At 40.5% G+C, this 27313-nt stretch overlaps 1 protein-coding gene across 1 annotated transcript; it reads left to right on the top strand.

The window, feature by feature from the left end:
- Positions 1 to 550: 550 nt before the first annotated feature.
- Positions 551 to 24982, top strand: Nepl16 (Neprilysin-like 16). The gene is made up of 15 exons (XM_011311101.1): positions 551 to 768; positions 1565 to 2170; positions 5328 to 5547; positions 9862 to 9969; positions 12903 to 13117; positions 16826 to 16924; positions 19661 to 19792; positions 20179 to 20277; positions 20364 to 20527; positions 21901 to 22087; positions 22280 to 22456; positions 22522 to 22678; positions 22743 to 23029; positions 23107 to 23342; positions 23523 to 24982. Exons 2-15 carry the CDS (start codon positions 1967 to 1969, stop codon positions 23620 to 23622), a joined length of 2385 nt encoding a protein of 794 aa, XP_011309403.1. The 5' UTR covers positions 551 to 768; positions 1565 to 1966; the 3' UTR covers positions 23623 to 24982.
- Positions 24983 to 27313: the final 2331 nt, after the last annotated feature.

The following is a 27313-nucleotide window of genomic DNA, read 5'->3' as shown; positions in this document are numbered from 1 at the left end:
AATTTGATTCCCGTTCGTCGCACCGCGAGGAATTTTTAAATTTTTATTAAAAACCGACTTCTGATTTCTGTGTTATCAATTTTTTTTTTAATCACTACAAAATAAAATGTGAACATTCCCGGAATGAAATAATAAAAACGAGAAGTGTCTCCACTCTTCCCCCGGAAATTCCTCAATTTTTAATTTTCCTTTGATTTACAATTGAAAGAAATGCATTTCACCCGATATTTTCTGCACTCTCGTCTGCTCGGTACAGGTGAGTACTCCTCACAAAAACATCAAAAACACGTTGAAAAAAAAAAGGTAAGCAGACTGGTACCGAAAGAAATTTACACTCGACATAAACAAAAAGATGTATCGCTGCTTTTCAAAGCTGCACCAGTGGATAGGTTTTGAAATGTCGAGAGTTTGCGCGCAAGAGGTGGGCGGGTGGGTGGTTTGAGGGGTTGATGAGGGGGATGAGGGGGGGGGGGTGAGATGAGGGGAAAGGGGTTGAGTAAAAAGGCGCCACGGTGGTAGAGTCCACAGCGGCTATCAGTCCGCGTGTTACCCTTCTGGTAGACGCTGAGGGAGAGGTCCTTTTAACTCTCAAACCGGTAGTTTTTTGGCGTTTTATTTTAGTTCATTTCCTTTATTTTTTTCTCCCCCATTTCCACTATGTTCAAGAGTCAGTGATACTCCACTAGTCGGTGTGCACTCTGTGAAGATTATTATTATTTTTTTTTTCATTTTACTTCCAGTGGTTTTTTGTTTGAAAGAAAAAATAAGGTACTCTAATCTGCTATTTTTACCACCCGAAATTCTCTCATTTGGAATTATTTCTGGTTAATGTTGCGACGGGGAATTTTTCTTTGGCGAGAACATATGAGTTGTTTACGGTCATTCGTCGTGAGAGCTAAGAATTTAATTTCCTCGGAGAGACAGAATTTTTCGGGATATTTATCTACCACTGGTCCTGCGAAAATCGTAAATCAGGGCGATTTAAATGAGCCCCGGGAGAGTCAAAGGACTCCTCATAAATATCTGTTTCACGTGATGAGAGTATCTTAGATTCATGGAGCTCTCTATTTTCAAAGTAACTCTCGGATTATTTACAATATTCATCATTACGGTGAGAATAGCGAGGGGTTGTGACTGAAATTAACAGTGCGAGAGTCTAGTAATTAATGAAGGAATGTCGAGTCAATAGATATTTGTGACAGGGTGCAATTTCCGGGGTATTCCAAATATTCGTTATTACCCGAGCGAATGTGTCCATCAAACATTTATATCTCCATTGTCGAATAAATTTCACATGCTGAATCAATATCGCCCGACCCGATTAATAACGCAATTAATAAGCCTATAAATAATAATTTCAACCTCGCCAATCCGAAGTTCTGGCCTAAATAAAATTCTCATATCCGAAAATAAATTCGAAACCCGCGGAAAATTGTCCGTTTCAATTAAGATCGATATCCCCTTAAAAATCGATTTCAAAGTCTAACAGAACCTGAAATAAATAAAAAAGAAAAAGAAAATCCTGACCCAATTAAAACCTCGACTCAATGCCTGAAATTTCCAGATCATCAGACGGTGCGATGTGAGAGCCAGAGGAGCCCCGAGGGGTTTCTCACCGTTATAAAACAAATAAATAAATAAATATCCGTTATAAATGGAAAGAGCTGGCGACGAAAGTTGTTAAAAAAGTGGTGGTGGCCGTAGTGCAACGGCAAATGTGGCTCTGTGCACGGTGAGCCAGGGTAACAGGGGCCGGGGGGCCCGTGGTGGGGGTAGCGTAGGCCGTACGCGGGGCCAGACGAGCGTGCGGCTGCCCCTGAGTCCGCGCACCCTGTGCGCACCCGGCCAAGTGGCGGGGCCTCAGGCGCCACCTGGTGCGGCTGGGACTGGTGCCGCGGCTGGTGGTCATGGGCATCAGGGTACACCTGTACACACCCAGAACATCGACGATGCGGCCGACGAGCCAATGGTTCACGTTGAGAGGCCCCAGCAGGATGGCACGTGGATATGCTGTGTACCTTGCTATTGGCTGAGACGCAGCAAAGCTGTTCACAAAGCTCTACTAACATTTGCAATGCTCCTTGTCACCAGTTTACTCGTAACAAGTCCCGTTTTATTTCTTATCACAACACTCCCCGAGGGAGATCAGCCCAGGGACTGCGCTGTACTTGTGAGTTCAATATTCTCTCCTTACACCATTTTTTTTTGACGTTATTCCAAGGGGTCATTACTACATGTTCTCCAGGAGAAAAGAAATACAAATTTATTTCCCTTTTTTCTTTTATCTAGAACTCGCGGAAAAAATGGAGAAAAATGTGGTCTCTGTCATTTTAAAGTTTCTTTGTTCATTCAAAATTTCAACTGTAATTAACCGTCAGTGATTACCTCCGCATTGAGTTTAATTTGTGGGTTAAATGTCAAAGACCAGGGAAGACTCGCTTGGTAATGATACTTAATGGAATTTGTGCTCTGATGGGGACGTGATTAAAAAAGAGAATCCAAAAATTGCGAGGGAAAGATAATGATTGAAATAACAAATGGAATTGTATGAAGCCAAGTTTCTCGTTATGCTCTTTATTCCGCTATTTTATTGGAATTGAAACGACTAATTGAAAAAAGAGTTGGTAATTACATTCCTCGCAAGTGAATCTCGGTAAAAAATCCGATGACTGGTATTTTTATTCTATTTCTACGAGAGTTCTGTGGGAAAGTCAGTGATAAGAGGACATCTTTGCTTTATAATTTGGCTTCATGTTTAGATGTGGACGGATTAATCAGTTGGGATTGTGCGAGGCTGTAATTTACGATCGTAAAATTACAGCTTTAAATAATCCCCTGGTCGGAGATATTTGTATTCGTCACTGGCTCCTGGCATCAAACGAGGGAATCATTAAATCCAATTGATTCCAGTGAGAAAATTGAGTTTATCTCTTTGCATTGTGAAAATAAGAATGGAGGGATGAAGGAAAATGAAATTTCACTTTGTACTCCATTCGTATTCGGGCGGTTTATCTAATGGACTTTACGATCCACTGAATCTTGATCGCCATTTTGCTAAAAGCGACAACAGAACTCGCTAAAAATACCGAGTATTTTAATAATAATAAAAAAAGAAATGGCGAATCCTTTTTAGTTAAAGGTCGTGGATGGTAGGCCAGGTGTACGAAACACTGGTGGAATTCAAGCCAGTTGAAAGGATCTCAAAATAGTTCTTTTTACTAAAAACAGAATTTTAACGGAATATTTAAAAAGTTGGCGAATGGTAAATCGGGAAAAACTATAGGAGTTTTCACTGGACTGAAAACTCAAGGGAGAGAGTCTCTTTATGACAGAAAATTTTAACATTCATTGAATCGAATTGCATTTTTGATTGACAAAGGAATTTTTTTCCCAGAGAAAAATTGGAAAATGGAAAAATTCGAGGCCCCGAAAATGATTATTTTTCCTTTGTGCATAAACACGGGAACAAGTCAGAAATATTTAAAGGTAATTAATGATTGAACTGATGGGAACAGATGGTTCGGGAAACAGACACTCTTCACGCAGTCTCTTTATCTCGAAAGAGAATACAAAATATTAAAGAGACAGTGAGAACTCTGTTGTGCAGAATTGACATTTGAAAATTGACAAGCGAGACGATACGACGGCAAACGAGAAATCAATTGTCATCCACCGCGTCCCTTCCACATTCTTCTCCTCTACGATTTTTATTTCCCCTATTTTTCGGGTAGAAATACAATTTTTTACAACAACTCCTCTGCCCCAGACATTCGCATGCAGTCAATACCGAGGGCCAAGAGGGAAATAAATTTTTCCCCTGTCAAAACTCAATTCCACTCGTGAAAAATCCACACGATAAATTATATTCACATTCACATGTCTCCGTATTTCTCTATTATTTTTTCATGAAAACTATTTAGTTGCACAAAGAGAGGAAAAGTCTTTGACGTGTGGAAACATTCAATAGGAAAATCCGACGCTTTCCTGACAAATACCTACAGCAATATATTTATTTATTTTTTTTCTTTACTATTGATTATTGAACATTTTTTAAAATTGATTGTAGGCTTTTTTGCGGGGAGTTTAGAGCGCTTTGTCGCGTGTTAAACAATTTTCACATTAAATATTTGAAGTAAAAACAGTGCAATAAACAATGATAATGCATGGTATGCATTATTTGCACTTGTTGCATGGCTATGCGGTTTGCTGGAGAGCGTTTAGACGAAAATATAAAGCTTGTACCACCAGCTGTGGACAACGGTCAGTTCATGTGTATGAGTTGAAGCCATAGAGTGGTGCAAGGTTTTGAGGCAAATGTCAAGCCATTGGCAGTGATCATGTCCCATTGAATGCACCACACGAAGAGTATGAGGAGACAGCATGAACTTTTTTGAATCCTCACATTTATTTCACAAGGTGAAACTTCATTTTCCTCAGAAGAAAAAAGAAATAATTGCAAAGAAATAGTGTTGGAAAAAAAAAATGTTGGAACTTGACTAAAATTGAATTTAGAAGAAGTGGATTTTTTCCTGTCCCAAATTATTTGTTGTTTCAACGGGATAAAGTGGAGGTCTAAATCATTTTGTAGTTTTGACTCTCGAGGACAGATTGAGTTGGCCGTTCCACTTTGCTCTCATCTCCCATGAGTTATTCAGGGATTTTCCCACAGGTTCTTATATTCTCATTCGTTCTTCCTTGTTCTGTCATCAAGAACCCATAGATGTTCAAATATTAAATTTATGCACGATATATTTGATATTAAATATACATTCAGCTCTGCGATATTGTACTCTTCGGCATATATCACTTTTCTTCATCTTCAGCATCGATTTGTCTTGAAAATATTGATTTAAGAAGAAAACGTCAAATGACTTTCTTGTAGCTATTGAAATTCCCAAGAGAAAAGGTCTTCTCACATTTTCTCCCAAAATCAATGGTTTCCCAGATAAATCGATAATTATGCACCGTAGAATTCCTCTACTTTTTTCGCACACGTATTTTTTCATATTTGCGATTATTTTTTACTGTGCCTAAACAGTTTTTCCATAATATTCGTCAGAATGTCGTTGACAGAATTTGCAATGCACTTTGACACTGAAATTTCATTACCAAGATGACTCAAGTATTTTGTTATCTCGTACCTGTCCTTATAAACTCTGGAAAGCTTGAGTTGCTCGCTATTTTCAAGGGTACGAATACCTTTAGGAATATTACTCACATATTCCCGTGAAATTCTCAACTTTATGGATTTTTCTTTGAACGGGGGATTAGTTTTCACTAGGCGAAAGATAAATATTAATTTGCCGGATGATGTGTAATGTTTCCAGGACGAGGCTTGTATACGGGAGAGAGATGGGCTGGAGGGTGCCTGTGAGACAAAGGCATGTTACGAGGCATCAAAGCGAATGTTGGCATCGATGAATCGCGATGTAGATCCTTGCACCGATTTCTATCAATTCTCCTGCGGCAGCTTTCGAGATAGGGAGCCTCATCAACCTAGCTCCAGCTTTGGAATGCTTCAGCGTCAGGTCGATCGCCAGATTCGAAGTGAGTCTTTCGCATTTCCAGGATACTACGTATCTGTTGGTTCCCGACAATTTAGGTCACCAGAAGGTCACCGGAAGGTCGTCCAGAGGCAACACAATTTCAGATAATTTACCACAGACTATTCCCGTCAAACTTAAAAACACAGCCCTCAAAATTCCTCAACTCTGCACGAAATATCAATTATTCTCCAATAAGAAATGAGGATCATTAACGTCATCAAGGTCGTCAGGAGGTTCCACGAAGGTTGTGGAGGCCTCCTGGAGTTAAACACCCCAAAAAACCAACAAAAAAACTTGAAATTCTTTCAGCCATTGCGCAATTACACTCCACTGTCATTACCACCCGCATCCGATCCACTTTCCATCCAGAACCAACCAAGATATTGGAAAACAATACTCTTCCCCATCCCCAGAATCCACCTGGTCAATGCCCTGAAACGTGCCCCATCTCCAGTGCTCAGAAAATACGATTGAAATTGACAAACACGTTGTGACAACCAAACAATAGCTAATCGCAATTTCATTGAATGTCCCCTCTTCACCATTCTCCCCACCCCTCCCTCCCCCCTCTCGGTGTCATGCAACTCGCTTAAGTGCAGCCGATGCAACACCAATCATCTCGAACCCTTCCTGAAGCACTATCTCATGGATAACAATGACAGCAAGTATTTTTGTTGGTGTCGCAGTTTGTCAAGCTTTCCTGTTCAACACTCAGGCCGTTGATGAGAATGAGCCATTGGAGTTGAGTACTGGACGGCAGGGGGGCGGGGCGTATGAAGCGCTTGAGGGGATGGGGCAGGGGTGGGGGATCTCTATAGAACAGTATCTGAGCGATAATTTCCAGGCGAGTAAAGCGACACCGGGGGGGCTAATCAATTCGCGTTGACGAGGCATTTCGAACGTTATAGCACAGCTACCGCGTGAATCTAAAGACTGGTATGGCATCCTGAGTACGTGGGCTGAGTGGGTTTGGTTTAGGTACCGACAAATGGGGCTGGGTTGGTGGAAGGGTGGCATGGACTAACCTACCTCCCACACCCAGGAAGTGTGAGGCTATCTTTCAAGGACAAGAGATAGGATTACAGAGGTGGATGGTATTAGTTTTCTTTTTTCAGGATCGATATGCCTCTGGAGATGAGTACATGTTGATGGATTATTTCAGATTTTGGGAGGGGATTCTCTGGTTTGAGAATGATTTAATGGAAAAATTTTGAGTGCTGAAATTCCAGGGAATTTAATTTCTTTTTTTTTTATAATTCTGGGGATGGAAAGCTTCCGTTGGGGAATGAAACATTACTCCATTATTCATGCGAGTCCCCTTCTGCGCTTAATGTCAGAAAAACTAAGACAGATTTGCATGCTGAACATGATAATGCATCAGACAGTTGCCTTCATGGAAAAAACTCATGGCAAAAATGGGGGGAGTACGTTACAAGGTTGAGAATGTGAAACGAGAGCTGGGCAATGGGTCGGGGAAATTTTATATGATGATGAAAGTCGAAAAAGAAATTACGAGATATAGCGGAAGACATAAGATTCAAGTTGGCGCCACTAACGCCCACTTTTTATCTCTCAATTTCATCGGGTTTTGCTCGCGGGTCTAGCTCTGTATCCTAATATCGGTGGAATTCAATGAGACATTTTTTGCTTTATGAAAAAATCACTGGAATAATCGTAATCCTCAGAGGCCTTCAGAGCCTTGTTCGAAACCCCACGATACGGAAGTCCACAGTGATCCCCAGATCGCAACAGCGTCAGTGAAGCCTCACGAGCAACTCTTTTTATTATTTACGTAAGAAAATGTGTTGCACTTTTAACGGAAAACTTGATTAATCTTCTGGAAACAATGGCCGACCTTCGCCGAGGCCACAAGAGTCTCGGAATAAAAACCGTCAGCCGTTCGCGCAACCATTTCCAAGTCTTTTTTATTTTCAGTCATAACTGCTAAGTACTCAACCCGAAAAATTCCTGAAAATAGTTGCCACGGAGATCATTAATGTCACGCATTTAAATAGTAACAGCGAAAATCCTGAGGGGTGAATATCGCAAAAAGTTGGTTGAGTGTGTTGTGCCTTTGAGCTGAAAGGTTGAATTTTTTCGGACACGGAGAGACGGAAGATGATGAAAATTAAAATATTTTTCTGTCTGTGTTTATGAATTCTCTGGACAATGTCCTGGATTACACTGGAGACGCGTGACCCATTGTTAATTATTTTAGAGGTAGCCCTTTGTCTTTCGCACATCCTTGGAGGTATTTTATCCCCTCACGTACTCCAGGTAATTGTGTACTTGTTGCTGTGTTGTTCCACATGACGATTGCACGACTTGTGTCGAGGTCTGATGTTGTATTCAAATTAAGCAAGTTTGTACAGGTCGCTTGGGGGTATGACTGTTGAGTCTGCATGAATTTGAAGCAATTAAACACATCGATTGGTGAATTATCGATAATGCTGGGATCATTATATTCGGGCTGTCCCGATCCTCGGAGAATGGAGCTATTAATATCGGTATTTGACTTGTTTCGAGGCATCAGTTAATGAACTGGAGACGAGTCATTAAAGTTTTGAGATGGCAAACGCTAACTTCTAGCACTCGAAACTCGAGTGGGTTGGCAGCGGTGAACCACATGCTTGTCATGTCTTTCAAATTTCAAGTTGAAAGGGGAAAAGCTCGGGTTAGCACTCGTATCGATATAGCTCAGGTGTGACGATCGATCATGGAAGCACCCGGACAAATCAGAGTTCATATTGAGACTTGGAGTTAATTCACGCTCAAACTCTCTGAACTTGGCGAAAGTTTCAGATTTATGTCAGACTTTAAAAAATTGTTCCCAATTTTTTTGTCTTCTCATGCAGATTCATGCAGATTTCCCCGGAAAATTAATTGAAGCTAGTCTCACTGGCCAATCCACGGGCTCGATGAATTATGTCAATTCAAAGGGTTATTATTTATTTGTCCATAAATTTTTACCGGCGGAATGGACAGGATTTTGAGGGTAAATATTTAAGTCTGCGAGTAACCCCTTCTGAATGTATATTCCCAAGTTAATTCCATAGTCGATACTTCAACTCACAAAAGGGGTTGGAGTACACCGGGGACCTCTACCCCAACAATTTTCATACCCCAGAAATGAAGAATCACAACCCCGAGACCTGCGCGAAACAAAAAGTTGATCGATTTAAAAATATAAGAAAAACCTACGAATGCCCACATATTTGACATCAGCTGTAATCACTCCAACTGCATCTTATCGATTAAACTGTAATATTTATAGCACAACCCCGAGTTCACGAATAGCTCTCATTCTCAGAAATCTCAGACCTCAAGACTCAACTTCAGCGTTGAATCGCGTGTGCAAGTTATTAAGAATTTTATTGCATCTCTGGAAGAAATATCACAGCCGGTGAATCGCCGTAACTCATCTCTAAGTGCCGTATAAATATTCCCTCGACAATTTTTTAAACAATGAAACACGAGAGAATGAGAGACGTGGGAGAAATTGGAGATTAATTAGCGCAATGGAAATAAAAATGAAAAGCTCCGGTGAAATTATTGGGAATTCTATCGCGTATTGACTTTTCTTCCAACAAAAACTCAATTTTACATCGATTGAAAGACTGAAGAGTTATTGAATCGAGTATTAAATGCGCGTGTGAAAAATAGAATTAAAATTATAGGATAAAATTTCTCTCAGACTCTCAAAAGTTCTGAGAACTTGTCGGAGTTCTTTTGAGTCTATTTGAGCGAATCATCTGTCGGCTGTTTGTTAATCATTCAAATGTCTATCGTAAAATGTTTCTCATGGCAATATAGTTGATATATTTCTAGGAGATAGGTGACGTGTCAAAGAAGTTGGAAATTGAATTGGGGATGCGGATAGTGGTGACTTTACAGAGTGAACGATAAGAGGGAAAATACGGATGAAAGCCGGTGGTTCGAGGACTTGAAAACTTCACCGTGGAAAAACTCAACGCCAAGTTAATCCGCGTCACGAATTAAATGAGAGATCGTTAACTGGATTTTAATAGTCATCGGGGGGTTGAAATAGATTTCCCGACAGATGCGAATCATCAATCACTCAGAGATAAAAATTCCATCAAAATTTCATTATTCTTTTATAGAAATAATTTCAGGACTGAGGAGACAATCGTCTAATTACTCTTTAATCAATTCCAGAGATGCCTGTGAGAAACGAAAAATCGTTTCCATTTAATTCTTGATATTGAAAAATATTTGAAAAATATCTGTAAAATGTCTGTAAAATATCTGTAAAATATCTGTAAAATATCTGTAAAATATCTGAAAAATGTTTCAGAGCTGCTGACAAATGTCACGGGAAAGATGACAGGTCCATTCGAAAAACTCGGGCTGTTCTACACGACTTGTCAGCATCACGGTGATCTCGAGGTCGATTTTTCACCAGGTAAGCTGTCACAATCGATAAATCAATAGGACCTTTGTCCACTTGTCTCGAAACATTGAACGAGAGTTAAAAGAAAACCCCATCCCACCGTCACGTCGACTAACCGAGTGACGTGGTAAAGGGATGGGGTGAAAAAAAAAATGTAGTGGCATGTTAGTGGAAATAAAAAATAGAAAAATATACCCATAGGCGCAAATAAACTGCGAGTCAACGGTATTTTCAGCGGTAACCTCGACATTATTCCGGACTAACGAGTGCTGTTTTTAGTCATTTCCAGGCATGCGGCCTGCAGATTCATCCACCGTCCATTTTTTTTTTAAGTTTATTTGAAAAAGCCCCGATGTTGATTCATTTACATGGACAATGGTCATATCTGCGGGGGGTAAATGAGAAAAAATTTGGCCGTTCGCCCCCTTTTTTTTCACGACTCACGTACTCAGAGCTTTACACTTGCCAGGTCATATCAATTATTCATACGATCTGTGGACACACCTGCCTGACAAAATCCTTGTGAATTTTATGCCGTATCACGCGGCTGATTGTCGTTTCGATATTTTTTTTTTACACGCGGAAATATCGGATTAATTTTAGACTCGGGGAAAATCGGGAACTGGAGTTGAAACACTTGAGATTTTTTAATTAATCTAACTAGTAACGAGTTATTCAGTCCCTAAAACATTTGCTAAATTCAAACGATTTAATTGTTTTTAATTAATACATCCGGAAAATGAATGAGGTCTCATCCATTTTTTCAGGGGGAATTATCGCGATAAAACTCTTAAATCAAGATTATCATCTCCGGTGCGAGTAGTTTTATCTGTACGTGTGCAGCCGGAAAAAGGAAAAAAAAAATCGTCGACGTAATTAATTCAGGGGGTAATCCTAATTTAATCTTAATAGCGAGATGAGACTCATAAATGGAGGAGAATCCGACGATTTCTCAGTGAATGATCTAGATTATCAATTTTTTCGGGAACAGAGGGAATCGATATCGGTTATTTTCTCGGAACATCGGACTGAGGTGAATATTTTTTTCCAAGGGTCAGAACAAGTGCCAGATGGTACACCAGTTTCTGTGTTCAAACTAGTGTTCGTACGTGCACGATAAACCGATTTTCGACCCCTGCATTCACTCGAATAAACCGCAGACATTCATTCAACAAAAAAAAAATTATTAATCCCGAATTGCCGACAAATTAATTACTCACTCCCGATACTGTCCTAATTTTTAAATGCGTGCAGCTCGTACGTGGGTCGTCAAAGTAAAAACTCTGAAAAGTCCATCGATAAAGATCGGGAGATCCGCCGTTTCGATAATCCGCGGAATGATTTCAACCTTGCGCACGCAACGAAAGTTACGACATAAAAATCACCGGTCGCAGAGCTCTCGAGGGTGAGAAATCTTGGGAAGAAGCTTCGCGTGATCCTGAGGTTTTAGTCGTCGAAGGCGTCGACCCACTTGGGTATTACCTAGAAGCTTTTGTCCAAAGACCCCGAAGGTCACTTCTTTCCCGAGTAAAAAGCCATGAATGCCCAACGTCGGGTGAAAATCGTTAACCGCCACTGCCAATTAACCCCGCGAAAACGATTAACGCGTGAGATATATTCCCCGTATTAATTCTTTCAAAAACCTTGAGTCCAATCAATTAACACCCTTTATACCACAACTTCTACCACAATTACCACAAGGAAAAATAATTACAAATTGTTGAATCCCTTGGAATTGAAACGGAATTTTTAAAGTTTTCGAGATTTCTGTAACAGAATTTTTCACGCAACCCGCGGCTTTCATGCAGGAATTTCCCGGACTCGTGTTAATCACGACGAAAAGCACAATCTGCTCTCTAAAAACATTTCTTTCTTCTCTCCCCCCCCTGAAAATAAGTTTGCAGTAGTATTATACTCCGCAGTCGGACCACCATTTGGCGGTTGCCCACGAGTTGTGAAAATTTTTCAGTCTCCAAAAGCACTAGGTACTCCACAACTTCATACCGTTATAGCCAACTTCGTTATTACGTTTCCTCGCAAATGAGATAATCTTAATTTACAGCCCACCCTATTCGCGAGTCTCACAACAATCTACGATTATTGTTATCCCGCGAGGTTATAATCATATTTTAATTCAACGCTAGGTGAAATCAATTTGTATTCACTCCGAAAATTAAATGGCGCGACAAATTTGACGTTTTGAATGAACAAAATATTTATTTATTCGTTAATTTATGGAGGATTATTGGGTAGATCTTGTAATTCGCGGTTTAATTCGGGAGATTTGAGATATTTAACAGTGGGTCGACGTCAGAGAGACGAAGTGCTTCTTTGTACGCGTTTTATGTTAAATTGCAGCGTCACTCCTTTACAATGCGTCGTTAAAAAGCCTCGGTGTATATCGTCCATAAAAAATGCAGTATAGTGGGCCATTTGCCGGTGAGATGCTGATGAAGCCGGATGTGCTTTTCCACGTATATTCCAGCTTCATTCTGGTTATCGTCCTCAGACCTATCAGTCGTTTCAAGGGGACGAGTGGCTCCAGCATCAACCGTTGTACTCAGATTAGCATTTGCATCTCATCTGGCTCCACACATTTTCAAATATTATTGCAGCAGTGATAAAAATACAGTATGAATCGCCCCAGAAAGCCTTTTTTATTCTGCAGATGACGTATTTTTTATTTTTTCGATATAATTCTTCTATCGAGAGATATTTAATTTTGAAAATTGGTAGTATTTGGGAAGTATTTAGCACCGGATATTGCACGAGCCTATCGAGGCTCTCGAGGCTTTCGAATCTCATTAACTTGAGGAGAAATAATTGACATAACGAAGTGATTGGATTTGTTTCTTTGATTATTTTTTAATGAGATGGTGGTGGGGGCTCATTAATGGGGGAGAATCGTGTGACTTTGATAGATGTATGATTAAATTTGATTGCAGTTTACAAGTTGCTGGAGGAGTTGGGGGGATATTTGCCACCGAAGGCACCAGCACCACTGGACATAACACCACTGGTCTCTACACTGTTGCAGGCCAACGGTGCCCCATTATTCGATCTTTATCTGGACATTGATCTTTATGATCACTCTCGGACATCTGTATTCCTCGATCTGCCATCTAATAACCATCCCGAGGGGTTTTTCACAGCGAAGCAAGTGAGTACCCATAGAAAATAAAGAGAAGATTTTTTTATCCTGGAAATGTGAGTGACATCTGGGATCAGATGACTGGTACACCTGGATATTGACCATGTGCGAGTCACTTCCGAGTCATTGAATCCGTTGAAAACCTTGAGTTTACGACAAATATATCGAGATGTCGTGGAGGATCAAGTTGAAAATGTTGAAGGTTGAGTCTGTCGAAAAATACTACCATTGAAATACCCGAGTGCTGTCGATCTCGAATGATACAAAAGCTCGTTCTGCTCCAGTACTCCTCAAGGTGGAGGAAATCCTGTACCCCGTCAGAAACTACTGTTTCTAAATACCCCAAGAATTGATGGAGCTCTCTGCTAGCTCGGGATCATTAAAGACCCGAGGAGAAAAAATAATGGCGATTCTCAGGGATCGATCTCTCGGTTTTAGGAACTCTCGAGCGAAAAGGTGAAGGGTAACGAGTCGAGTTAGGGAATAGGTAAGTATTTCAGGAATATCTCGGAATCTGAGAGAGCTAGGGTAATTATCCTAAGGACCTTTCTTTTAGCGCACAATTTTCTCTACAGAAAAGATCTTGAGGACAATTTCGCTGTCTCCTCTGGTTTCAGAGATATTCATCGAAAACTCGACGAGCGAATCAGTCGAGTTTTTACAGTTTATTTCTGATTCTGATTTAATTAATAGATTATAAATAATTGTTGGTTGAATATTAATTAGAGGAATTCGCGAAATTTTTAATGATATTTATTTGGTTTTCGTTTTCCCATTAAAACTCAGTGTTCTTGTGGAATTTGTGGAGTAGATTGGAGGCATTGGAAGGCATCGACCACTGACTTTAATTACCCACAGCCAAATTCTCAAAGTGTAATTACTCGGTACGGGTATAGATGTAAAATACCGAGATTGGCAAGCGCCAAGGAATTAATTGGAGTGGAAGAAAAACGATTCTGTACCCATGGACGTGTGTGCAACCGGAAACGGATGGAGAAAGGATTTAACAGAAATTTTAACAGAATTGAGTAATATCTTTGAAATCCTCGCGTCAATCCCCAATACCTCCGATCCATCCACTGATACACACGTGACACTCGACATTTTTCCCAATTTCTGTATTTTCTCGACTTCCGGTTGGCGACCGATTCTGCAAATACATTCACCCAATGCGCGCACTCTTTTACGTCTTTTTTACGACGGCATAAAATATCTTTTGAGTTGTGCCGGTTTTTTTTTTTCTCCTCAGCCTTTGCTAGTCCGGGGTTTACATTTTATTTAATTGACATTCAGTACACTCGCGTTTCTTGTTATATATGGGGGATTGAATTTCCTGACGGGAGAGGAAATAAGATTTTCCGTTTCTATCGTATTGAATGTATCTCATTCATTTGCAATTTTATTTTTAAAATTAAATGATTGTTGCTGAAATATCGGGGAACCAACGCGTGTTTTTTCAACAATTCGTTTGGAGGCTATTTTTATTTCACCAAGAGAATTGAATTGTTGGGAAAATATTTGAATTTCGGAGACAGGTTTTTCATTTTCCGGAAATAATTCACGAGTTTTTCGTTGATGGAACGATTCAGTTGTTGTTTTAGATAGTTAATTATGAATGAATGGCCGAGTTGTTAAAATTGCGGTCGAAGGGAATTTTCTAAACATTCCGTTATTAACTATTAACGAACGAGCAGTCGAGGTCGAAACAATTTCATCGAAAAATCCACTGAATTTGGAATAAAATTTCAACTTTTTGATGATTACTCTGCAAATTCATGATTGAATTCTTCAGAATAACGACTTCTTCTCATCAATCCTGAGTCTTGATAACCGAAGGAGCAGAGAAAACTCTGGCAATTCCGAGAATACCACAAAGGTTTTCCGTAATCGATTGGATCTGAAGTTTCAAACAAGTTTCGACGTCAAGATAAAAGAAACTAGAGTCAAAAAGTAACGTGAATTGGTTGGCGCATCGTTGAGAATACTGTGGGATTATTCTCACGGAGTTAACCCGTGAAAAGTTGAGGGTAGGATCCATTATAGGGGTGGATAGTACACGTGAGCAAATGGGCAAGCCTATCCCGAGAATGTACACAGAGTCTGTCCACTTGACATTCTGAGACCTTTGTACTATCCAACTTTATGTGCACTGAGAAGCACGTGAGAACAAGGGACGATTCTTAAATAGTTGAAGATGGTTATCCACCCAGGGGTTGGAAAAACTACGAGTTGAGGATGAAAAGGTATACCGGGAAGGTTTAGACGGTTAATATTCGACAGTCGCATGCGCCATTTGGTCAATACATATTCTGGATGGGAAGGGGATAGGGTCTCGTCGCGTAAACAAAGCTGGTCTATCGAGAATCGATATTGCAATATAAGTGTGTTAGCATTATAAAAGGCCAACAACTGTCCTCTCGACGGCAGGTTGATGTACAACTGTTACTGAGGCGGAAAAAAAATCCAGGGTGCTCACAAAAAATAGCAACAGACACTATTTTTATCGGAGTATCTCCCAATTCGGCTGTAATACCTCAATATTCGTGAAGATTTCAATAATTTTTCTTCCATCCCCCAATTAATCAATTATGTATCGTCTCCGGTGTGTGGAGGTCATGTGGAGGTTGTGTAGGGCGACAATAGGTCATACAAGGGTCAGGCGAAGGTCATGGAGGACGGAGTAATTTGGAAAATTGAAAAAGATAGGGCCGACGCATGTCGTAAACTCAATGAACGTCTGTGAACCCGATGAGATCAACTTTTCGTGATATTTGGTATTAAATTTAACCCGTGGAATTCGACAAAGGAAGAATGATTCGAGGGCGTCCGGAAGGAAACTGTCTGGTGGAAGAATCGCTCGTTTCGGCGGTTAACGGAGATATCTAACAGTGAGGACACGACATTCTGGAGCCAAGAAGTCGAATCTCGGTGCAACGTACATTTTGGTGGATGTGTTACGAAGAGATGGGCGGATGGGGGGGTGGTGGTAGAGTAAAGGAGTCAGATACGGGGGTGAGTTGTCTGGACCACTGCCAAAATTCACCCGAGACCCGCGAGAATCCTTCTAATTTTCCACTACGACCCCATAATTCTTACTCGACCTTGTCTACTGTCATTCCCTCCATTCACGAATCATCAGATTTCAGTCTCCATCATTCGAACTCTATTGAATCTACTGAATCCACTGAATCTACTGAATTTACTGAATCTACTACTGAATCAGGACCCACGTCATTGTACTTTCCTGTTTGGGGGTGGCAACGAAAAAGTATGAAAAATTGAAATTACCCTGTGTGCACACACGTTAACTGTGTGGGTAAATTTTATGTAACTCTACTCGATAGTTGGCACGCTTCCGGCTTGTTTGCCCATGACCACGCAAACTTTTGCCCACTAACCTACAACTAAACCCTCAAGCTCTCCCCAACACGTGTACATTTGGCATGTGCAATCGTTTATTCGCCGAGGAGCTGTACAATTCGGCACGCAATAGAGTCATACATCTGGGGAGGAAGGAAATATTCAGGAACATTAATGATTCAGTCGCTTACAGAGGGAAACTTTTCAGTCCGGAGTGAGACCATAAATTGATTAAGTTCTTAAACGAAGAGGACTTGGAGAAAACACGGAATTACGGCTACGAAATTTATCAGAATTACCATCGTCTTTGGAAATTCACATTTTTTTGAGACTGTTAATTATTTCATTAAATTTCAGGAGGACGGGCCCAGATGGCGTGAGGGCCTCAGTGGATTACAGATAAAGCGAAAAAAACGATCGAGTCCAGTCGAGAGTCGTGCATACACGTTGATCAAGGTATGAATTAGATAGTGAATTATGAATCAGTAATTTCGGAAATGTTCTTTCAAAAATTGCCGGTCCAGTGGGCAACGGAAAAATATCGCCTGCTGGTGGAATGAGGAATGGAGACGCATCATTTTTACTGGGATTTCGCTCCCTCCAGGTCCTATGACCTCCAAATATCAGCCATTATTCATCCGCACAAGAGGAAAATAAAAGAATTTTAGTAAATCACATTGGCTCTCGCGCTCTTCGCGGTAACTAGTCCGGCCAAACGGCTGTGTCATGTTTACCAGATGCTCATAAATCTGTACCTCACTGCACCGACTAATAAACTCGGAATACTCGGGCTTTTCTTTAGCGGGATTTGTAGAATGCAGAGAGTATTATAAAAAGTTCACCTCGTACTGCGGTACGTGGAGTAATAAAGAGTAGTTTCGATGGCGTCCCTCCAGGTGGCACTGCGGGTGGTATCAAGAATTCATCAGGATCTCGGAGGTTTTTTAAACCCGAGGGAAAGTCTTTCACCGATTTTCACCAATTCTACCTATCCCCGATAAACCAGAGAAGATCAAGAGAAAAATTTCGGTGCTGGAAAAAACAATTCCTAGATTTAAGAGTCTCGGGATTTTTATATCCGAATTTTCTAAATCTAGAGGGTTTTTTACAGCATCAAGAAATTGTTCTCTTTGTGGATTTATTGTCCTGTGAGTTGGGAGAATGGAAGAGGAAATGTGGTCCACACACTGGCCCATAAATCCACTCCCATTTTCGGATGAGAATTTGCATCGGCTTCTGCGGTATCCCTACTCCGCGTATTTTCAAATCTATACTCTAACGATACAATTCCACCGGTCTTGACCTACTTTTCACAGCGACAATTTACCTTCCAACCGATCGAAATTTAAATCGCTACCTACGATCGCTGACCATAACCTCCTTTCTAAACTAAATTTTTCCCGGCGATCGATGATGCACCAGATATAGACAGCGTTATCTCTCGAGTTGACTCACAAAGTTTTAATGAAACATCGCCCGGCCGGACCAATTAATCATGGAAAATTCATCAAGTTTTCTCCACACTAATTTTTTTTAATAAAAAAAAATGTCGGACTTCAGGGAAAATTCCACTGACCGATGGACAAATTCATTTCACGCGCGTAAAAATTGGAAAAAATCGCAGGTCAATTCCCATCGCGAGTCACGGAAACTTGTGGGTAATTTTTACTCAGGATTTCTCGGTGTAGTTTCAACTTTATAAAGTTGATTTTCGTGATTCCGCAAGCTGTACCACATTGATGCGGAGAGCCACGGAAACGTGGGTTTGCGTGTTGCTGTACCAACCCGGGGATTTTCCTCTAAATCATGCAACTAACCACTCTCCTCCGCGCAAAAAATTGTATTGAAACTGAAATATATGAGGCACACGAGGCCTCAGTCTTTCAAAAAAATTAATTACAGTTGAAATTTCAGTTCGCGTTAAAGAGTGAATTTCACGTCGAGGCGCACTAAAAAGAAAAGTTCTCCTTAAAAAAATATATACACCGCAATTGCCTGGAGGATTTTTCAGTCTACTAAAATTATGACGCTGATTACCCCATTTTATCTGTTTTCACAGACTAATATTTCGCGGGTTATGGGTACAGCCATTAAATCTGAAATGATTAAATCTCCCATTGTACCACCCACGACCGCGGCAATTTTAAAACCCGGAGTTGATTGCCACTAATAACCCCAAAGGTATCAATAACGCGACAAGAAATAAGATTGTTCAGGTGCTACAGAATAGAACAGTGAAAGTCCCATGATACGAGAAGTTACAGATATTTGAACGATTTCCAATTGATCGAGCGTCCGAGGATACGGACTCCCTCAAAAATTCCATTCCCCAGCCTGAGCTATTCCCAATAAATAGATTCAATCCGTTCTTTACTTGTCCTGGTGGAGGGTAAAAAAATCCGAAGGATTCGGATCGAATTTGTGGGTCGCCTTGGAGCACTCCGGCGTGAATCTCAAGAGCTCAAGCCATAAAACAAGCTAAATCCGTCAGGGATATTGCTTTAGTTACCATAGAGTTGACCTTGGACTTAGAATTCAGAACAGACGAAAATATACAGGAAAATAAATGGCACCTGGACATCCTTAAATAACAATCCTATTAATGTCGGAAATTGGCGCGTCAAAGTTAATGGATAAACACGAATTATTAAAGGCATGAAACTTAATGAAACTTGGAATGACTAGGTATAATATTTCCTCAGAAAATATCAAAGTTTGTACACCACCGTGAATTTATAAACCCCCCAGAATCGTCATAAATCTATCCGCCATTCAATCCCCGATATCCGAAAAATTCTGTGCCCACGAGTCCCCGCACAATTCGATTAGCGAATAATTAATAACCCCCGATAACATATTCCACACCGAAAACTATTAATATTCATATATCAATGTATCTGCACGTAATTTGCAATTTATATGCGTTGCCATGTGAATTCACGTGTCCGCAGGCACCGGAAAACTTTTATTCAACCGCATGAAAGACCAATTTTAACAGTCATTCACACGAGAATTCCGCACTGAGAACGATAAAGTATGTTCTAAGTGTTTGAAACTAGAGTGAAATACACTTTGATCTTGACGGTGGTATTGTTACGATATTTCCCCCTTATCCACCAGAAATATGAAATTTCATCTCATTTGTTCTCATGTGCGTATGAATGTAGAGTTTTTACCCCTTTTTTATTTCAGAGTGCACGAGAAGAGGAGCGTTGCCGTAGAATTGAGAGAATAATCCAGCATTTTTTGCCCAAGGACATGGAAAACAGGGAGCGATCATATGAAGCGTATCTGCTGATGCAGTTTTGTCTGGCACTCAGCAAGGTATTTTTCTCCCAGTACACTTCTCTCATCGTGAAAAATCATTGCTCGTTGGTATGGAGTGTTGGATAAACAATTCAAGTGAAGAAAAACAGTCCCGGTCCATTTCCCGAAGATCAAGGGCATGGGGAGGTCATAGATCATAAAAAGGTCACGAAGGTCGACGACAATCCGCGAATATTCTTCCTAACTCTTCTCACAATTAAAATTCAATGTCTTGAGGTTGATCTTTGAACTCTGGACCACGTGTACTTATTTATCTAATGAAAATTTGACGCGTGGAGGGCGTGTGGGGGGTGTAAAGAGGTCGTGAAGATCATACGGAGGGTATCAAGAGGTCGTGGAGGTTGTGGAGGTTGTGGAGGTTATGGACGTCATTTAAATTTCAGATATATCCTCGACAAAAAGATCTTTACAACTGGGTGGACGTGGACCAGCGTGTCTATGTACCTTACAACCTCACGTATCTTCAGAACAGTTTTGGTTATGTAAGTTAATACGACATTAACAAACTGCATCACGATGCATCACAGTGGATAGCTCGTATTATTCAAATGGTTGATTCCTCGGTTAGATAAGGTGGGGGACGCTGCTCAATTCTACACTGAGTAACAACCCCAATATGATGAATTTATACAACCGTGGATACAGCAACGATGAACGCTTGGTTTATGTCTATGTAACAGCACCGAGGTACTTCAGGAGTCTCGGCAAATTGCTCAATCAATTTTCCAAACGGTGAGTCAACCATTGATTCTCACTAATTATAGCAAATATTTTAAAAAATAACTGTTCCCGAAATCGGTGAAGCTCTACCATTAAATTTTCCCACCCAGTCTTCATCATCTACACAACTTAATGGCGTGCATGCGCATTTCGAGCCAAAAAGCTCATCTCAACGGGTTTGCGTTATAAATTATGCAAACATGTACATGCGAATTCCTACTTGGCAAACCGCAGACATTAATTTCACCTGATTTCATCTGAGTTGGAATTCAAATCTTTCAGTCGAGCCCAACAAAAAGATCGGAATATATTCGAATAATGCGACTGAAAATTACGACGTGCTTTAACTTTCAAATGCGAAATATCCCTGAAAATCCCAACGAACACAGGAGAAAAAAAAAAAAGATGAGATTACCATCGACTGAATGATTTCGCGGTGAACCAATTAACCGTACGAAAACACTAGGTGCTATCAATAATTCTGAAGCTAAACAACGGAATTACGAAGCTGATGGTACCAGCGTGCGTTGCCCCTATGGAAAATCCCGAGAGTATCCAAACAGATCAGATTAATCGTCAACCGAAAAGAAAAAAATCAGTCTCCATAGTTCACATATTTTATCCCCATTATTTGCTATTCTGTTGGGATAAAGGGGAATGGATTCCAGAGAGGCCAGTTTCGCATGCCAAAATTTGTAAAGGGGTTTCCCTGGCTCAGATGCTGGAGATGCCGCGCAGCCGTGGGATTTCACCCAGATTCTAGGACTAAGTGATGATGATATGCGTGATGCGCCTCAGGGAATGGAATAAGCGTTTTCGATCGGTTATAATACGTCGTACTATTGTTGATACAATGGCCCTGCATGAAATACCACTCTTGGATAAACCACGGGGCTTCTCATTGCTATCCCAATGTCACTCCGAGACCATTATCATCGAGGTAGACAGCCACTGCCAGATGCTACGCCTCTAATTACCTCTCCAACCATCCCTTCCACCCCTTCCACCACTTCCACCCCTTCCACCCCTTCAATTACCATTTTAAATAAACAGTCTGAGGCAAATTGAAGATTTAATGAATAAACGAATGTCTTTGTTGAATTAAAACAAATAATTTTCCCGATTGCATCGTTATTCTTCAATTAAATCTGTTCTATTGATCACTAGCGTAATTACCGCACTTGATTAAACATAAACGCGCAATTAGTCGGGTCAATACTCAACTCACTTATAAAGTAAACACTCCGTATCATAGCTATCCTGAATTAAAACTCAATGAAAAATCGTGAAAAATCATGAAACCGCAGTGGCTGAATTTTTACCACGAAATTCAACAGCTCGAGTTCAACCAATTAATTATAATTAATGTTTCTACTTCGTCATAGGATCGTTCATAATGGCCTCCTGCTGCTATATGCTGTGGATACACTCCACGATATTGTCAACGTAACAGCTAGTGATAATTGGAATGTCTCATGCAGCAAGTTGACGAGCAATCTTTTTGCTGAGGCTGTTGGTGCTGTTTACGTGCAGCAGTACAAACCCCAGCACCTGCAGACACTCGCCAACCGGGTGATTATCGATTTAACTGATTAATTCAGAGGGTGAGATAAATTTATTGCAAAACTTTACCCTGACATCGTGAAGAATGAGAGATGTCTCGTGAATAATTGGGTAAATGTTGCAATAATTTTGTTTCAATGAGGATCGGTTGATGGCATGAAGACCAATTAATTTTTGGTTACTGTGGGTGGGGGAAAAAAGGTTGAGAAATTGTTTGAGAGGATAAAGGAGACACTAGCTGAGAGGATGCTGGTGATGTCGTGGCTGGACGATGAGACTCGTGCACAGGCTCTACTAAAGCTCACCGAGTTACGGGGAAAGTTTCACGTTTGGCCTGGTTTTCATAACGATACACTTCTTGCTGGGGAAATGGCCGGGGTAAGAATAGACTCATTCTCCTCTATTCTATATTGTTTAATCAAACATTCACACGGTGTCTTCAGGTTGTCGTTGACCCCGACAATTTCTTCAAGAGCGTTGTCGCGAGATTCAGACAGATACGTCGTCTTCAGGGACTTGTTTTACGGGCTAGCATAAACGATAGGTGGCGACATCCCTACGCTGTCAACGCGTATTATGAATCATCAACTAATTCAATAGGTGAGTAGTTTTATAAGACTGACGTGGACAATCTTTGAGATTATGAATTTCAATGAAATTGAAGTTATACCACTGGCAATGATGACTGCCTGGTCGTGGTCTTGGGAGGGTGGACCAGCTTACGCTGCCCACGCAACCCTGGGCTCTGTGATAGCTCACGAGATACTTCATGCCTTTGATCTACATCATCGAAGACTACCACTCGATCCCGATCTCGGTGTTGATAATTACCAGTGGATAACACAGGAGTCGTGGAATCGATTGGAAACGAAAATACAATGCGTCGGAAGACTCTACGCTAAGAGATTTTGGAAGAAAGTACAGTTTTATGGTGATCCCGTTGATGTTCAGGTGAGGGGATGCCTCTGGAATGGTTAAGCTGTTTTTAAATTACAGCTAATTATCTGAATGTTTTTTTTTTGGTGAAGTTTGATTGGAATGTCACGAGGAATGAGAATGTCGCTGACATTGGGGCTCTACAAATATCCTACCAGACGTGGCATACACTGACTAACGGTAGGGACAGAACATTGCCGAGTCTTGAGGGACTGCGTCCGAGCCAGTTATTTTTCATAAGCGCCGCCCAGACTTATTGTTCTAACATGACTGCCGAGGCCTACATCCTCTCCGTCGAGCTCGACTATCACACCCCTTATCCAGAGAGGTAATAATTCACCCCACCCTCAAGATCTCCCTTATCCTCCAAAGAAATTCCTGATATTCCATCCTGATAATTTCGCAATGAGATTAGAATTCGACGAGTGACTTGAATTTGAGTTGAACTGGAATTTTTAATTTACAATTGCGAGATTTCTTTATGGAAAATTGATGTTATTTTCTTCAGGGTTAATGTGGTTATGATGAATTCACCGGCCTTCGCGGAGGCCTTCCGTTGTCCTGCTGGTGCACGAATGAATCCACCGAACAAGTGCAGCACGTGGTGATTTGAATTTCCCTGTACCCAACACGGGACCATTATTATTATTGGAGAAATGAGTAATCGCAAATGGTGATTTGACGATAATTTCACGGAGTGTTGGCTCAAATTCGCGACGCCTTTTTATTAGATGATACCACGTTGCGTCCACGGTGAGAATTGATTTTTACATCCACTGGTAACACCAGGGAAAGGGCGAACCGACGTTTAACCGAGTCAGGTACATCATCATTGTCACAATCGATTGACAATAATTCCGATGGAATTACATCATTGCTTTATTTCCAGGGAAATGGACGCGATGGTGGATCGTTAGATCGATAAGCTTGTTATAGAATTTTCAAAGTCTAATGAAATTGGTTGAATAACTCACAGTGGCCGAGCTCACTGTTACCAGGAAAATAATTAACTGAACTAATTATTGTAACACAGACACGTATACGTACACACTTACATAACACGCAATTTCAAAGACGTAACGTTTAAATCCCCAGACAATGCTTTAGAAATTGAAGAGAAATCATTCAGTAGCGAAGTGTTTAATTCAATTAACTTGAATAATTTTTCTTAATTATCAATTCGTCAAAGCAAACCCCTGAATTTCTAATTATTTTTTCAAAGAACTTTTTATTGGACTATTTAATTAGCAGTAGAAAAATTCTCTAAAACTCAAACTAATAAGAAGTTGAGAAAATATAGTAGATTGTAGTAATTTTAATTTAGAACTTCGCTACTCAATTGATTATTCATTAATTGAATTAGTGGAGGACAGACTTCAGCTTCGATTCAGTTACGCGAGAGAAATGAGTCCTCTACGGATGTAATAACAACGCAATATTCATTTAATTTTGTCACGTGTTAATCAAATGAAGAAGAAAGAGTTGGAGTTGTTCTTGTACCGAAAATTAGTCCTTTACATATGATTCGATACTCGATTCGCAATTCTAGTAGCCAACGACGCGAGAGTTTAAAATTCCGATAAAACAAGTCAGTACGAGCTGTTTAAGATAACAATCGAATCAAACTAGCATAAGAATTTATTTGTTTCCCTATTAATGCATTTTATGGAGCCCTGTCCCTCCGATGGAACGGCCAATAAAAGTTGTTTGTAGTTTAAAAGAATGGAGAGGCATGTAAAATATGTTGAAGATCATTGAAAATATATAAAATGCAAGAATCGCAAACTGTGATAGTCTTCGGCATTGCGCTATTGATTAAAACATTTCGTTCCTCTACCGAACAAGTACGAAAATTCTCTATTATTTTCCAGTTATCACAATCTCAATGGATTAAGTTAGTACTGATTATTTTCAAATACGAAATTATGAAGAAATGTGAGTGTAATTGCTGATGACTTGTATGGCTAAATAAATATGGTTTATACAAAAAAAAAAAAAAAAATCCTGAGAAATTAATTGCTTTCAATCTACAGTATATTCCTCGGTGCAGATATATTTTTATTCCCGCAGCGAATAACCCGAAAACAGATGAAATTCGATGTTCTACAACCTCGAATCATGACAAGGTTAAAACGATGATCGCGAGTTCACGTCATGATGTCCAGTGGTCCAGCCCACGTATTCATCATCTGGATGGTAACCAAGGTACCCACCCACCGAAAATATTCCCGGAAAAAAATTTAACCCAACCAACATCGAAACAATTTTCAGTTGATGGCGCATACTCCGGCCACTCGAATAATTCCCTACACATCGGAGTTTTCATACGAACCGAAACACCATCCCTCAGAGAATCCCAGCTGTCCAACCATAACACCCCATAAAATTCGTGAATCACAGGGTGATAAGTATTTTATCCCGAAAACTCGTAAAAACGGTGCTGACGATGTACGGGAAAATGGGAAATCGTCAGTGGAAATTATAGCCATCATTCTGCCATGTACCCGCCCACCGAATGGTCTCATAAACAATAGTGATTACAGCCGCTGGCATTATCATCACAAATACTCAAAGATCAAGAGATGTCACCGTAAACTCGCAATTTCTATTAAACTCACGAATGTCGGACAGGTATTCCCCCAAAAATCCCCTTAGCAACATTAAAAAAACCCCCAAAATATCTGTTTTTCAAAATTCATAACACCACTCCCAGAAAAAGAAAGAAATAATTTGTTTTTGTTCAAGACAAATTAATTTTCGCGGTACTTAAAGATTTGTAAACAATTTATAATATTTCGCATATTTTTCGCGGATTTTAAGACGAAAATCGATTAGTTCCTGGTGTTAACTAATTCGCTCATGTTTTCGCGGTAATTTCCGGTGCATTTCCGTGCAGACTGATACAGACGATCGATTCATAGTGATAGACCATGTAACAGATCCACTTACCCTCCGGAAATCCCGCCTGATGGACCCGTACGTGATAAAAATCCGGCAGGAGCAAGTGCTGCAGTTGTATCCGTTGAGATTCCAGAGTGTGAGTATCAACTCGTTGTCTTCCTGACCTGCCCGTGGTAAAACTCGATCGATGCATCTGAAATCAAATAATTCAAAACAATCTTTAGTCGATGCTGTGCCAAGTACTGATAACAGTGTCCAGCACTGATAAGAGCGATTTCCTGAATGAAAAAATTCCTATAATTTTTCTCAAAGTCACAATCACTCAAACCTTCGATTGATTGATTATTTCTCATGGAATGATTGAATGACTTTATGAAATAATTTTGTTCTTTGGTCTAGGGTTTAATAAATTAATCCCAAAGTAAATGTGCGGTATTCCTGATTGATGACGAGTGAAATAAATAGAGTACAATTTCAGGTAGTGAATGCCGAGGCAACGGAGGAAGTAATAAACAATGAAAAAGAGAATTTCGTTGGTTGCGACGATTACTCGAACCATCCGACTTGTGGGGAAATGTTTTACAAAGGGATAAAGATTCCTCACAGCCAAGTAAATCAATTTTTTCCATGATTCACAAATTTAAATTGCATTCCGACGTTCACCCCTTGTACATGATTAATTTAATATGCATGACTGATGAAATTAAGGAAAAAGTAGCGGAAAAAAAAAATAGAATACGTTTATCTACTGCAGTCATAAAAATTCAGAACACATTCGCAAAAAATCTATATCAACTGCTATCACTGACTCCCAAAAACGTCCCCCAGGGCTTCTGCTGTTCCTGCGGCCCAGATTCTCCATTTCCCATCCCCTGGAACTCGACAATGTCCACCGGTGGATCTGAATTTTCCCACAAGAGGTTTAGAGATGACACAAAGTCAATGGTAAAGCCCTCAGAGGGTGTTCAGTCACCCCGAGGCCCCTCGACAGCAAAGAAATACTCGAGACCCGTCGATCCCAACGAATGGAGTTTCATAGAGCTGAAGTACCCAGAGGTATCAATCGAAACTCCAACAAATCCTTCAGATCCCGATTTCAAAATGGATAACGAAATTCCCAAGGAAGTGGAACAGCCCCTCAGCGGTGAAATCCGGGGTATTAACCCAGGAAAATGGAGCAGAAATCGTTTGAATAGACTCCGCGGTATGTTAATGAAAAGTCACGTCAGGAATAATGAAAATGTACGTGATTCAGACAGACCCCCAGAGCCCAAACACCGAGTCACCACTCAGGGGCCCCCAGAAGAGATGACAACCCCATCAACCCAAAAAATCCCGATTATCACAAAAAACATCGAGACCTCCGTGTCCTTGCCGGCGCCCTCCCCCCGGGTGATA

Source organism: Fopius arisanus, unplaced genomic scaffold (assembly GCF_000806365.1).
Source record: "Fopius arisanus strain USDA-PBARC FA_bdor unplaced genomic scaffold, ASM80636v1 scaffold00083, whole genome shotgun sequence".
Taxonomy (NCBI): domain Eukaryota; kingdom Metazoa; phylum Arthropoda; class Insecta; order Hymenoptera; family Braconidae; genus Fopius; species Fopius arisanus.
Note: the sequence above shows the minus strand (reverse complement) of the source record. Positions and strands in the feature narration are given on the sequence as shown.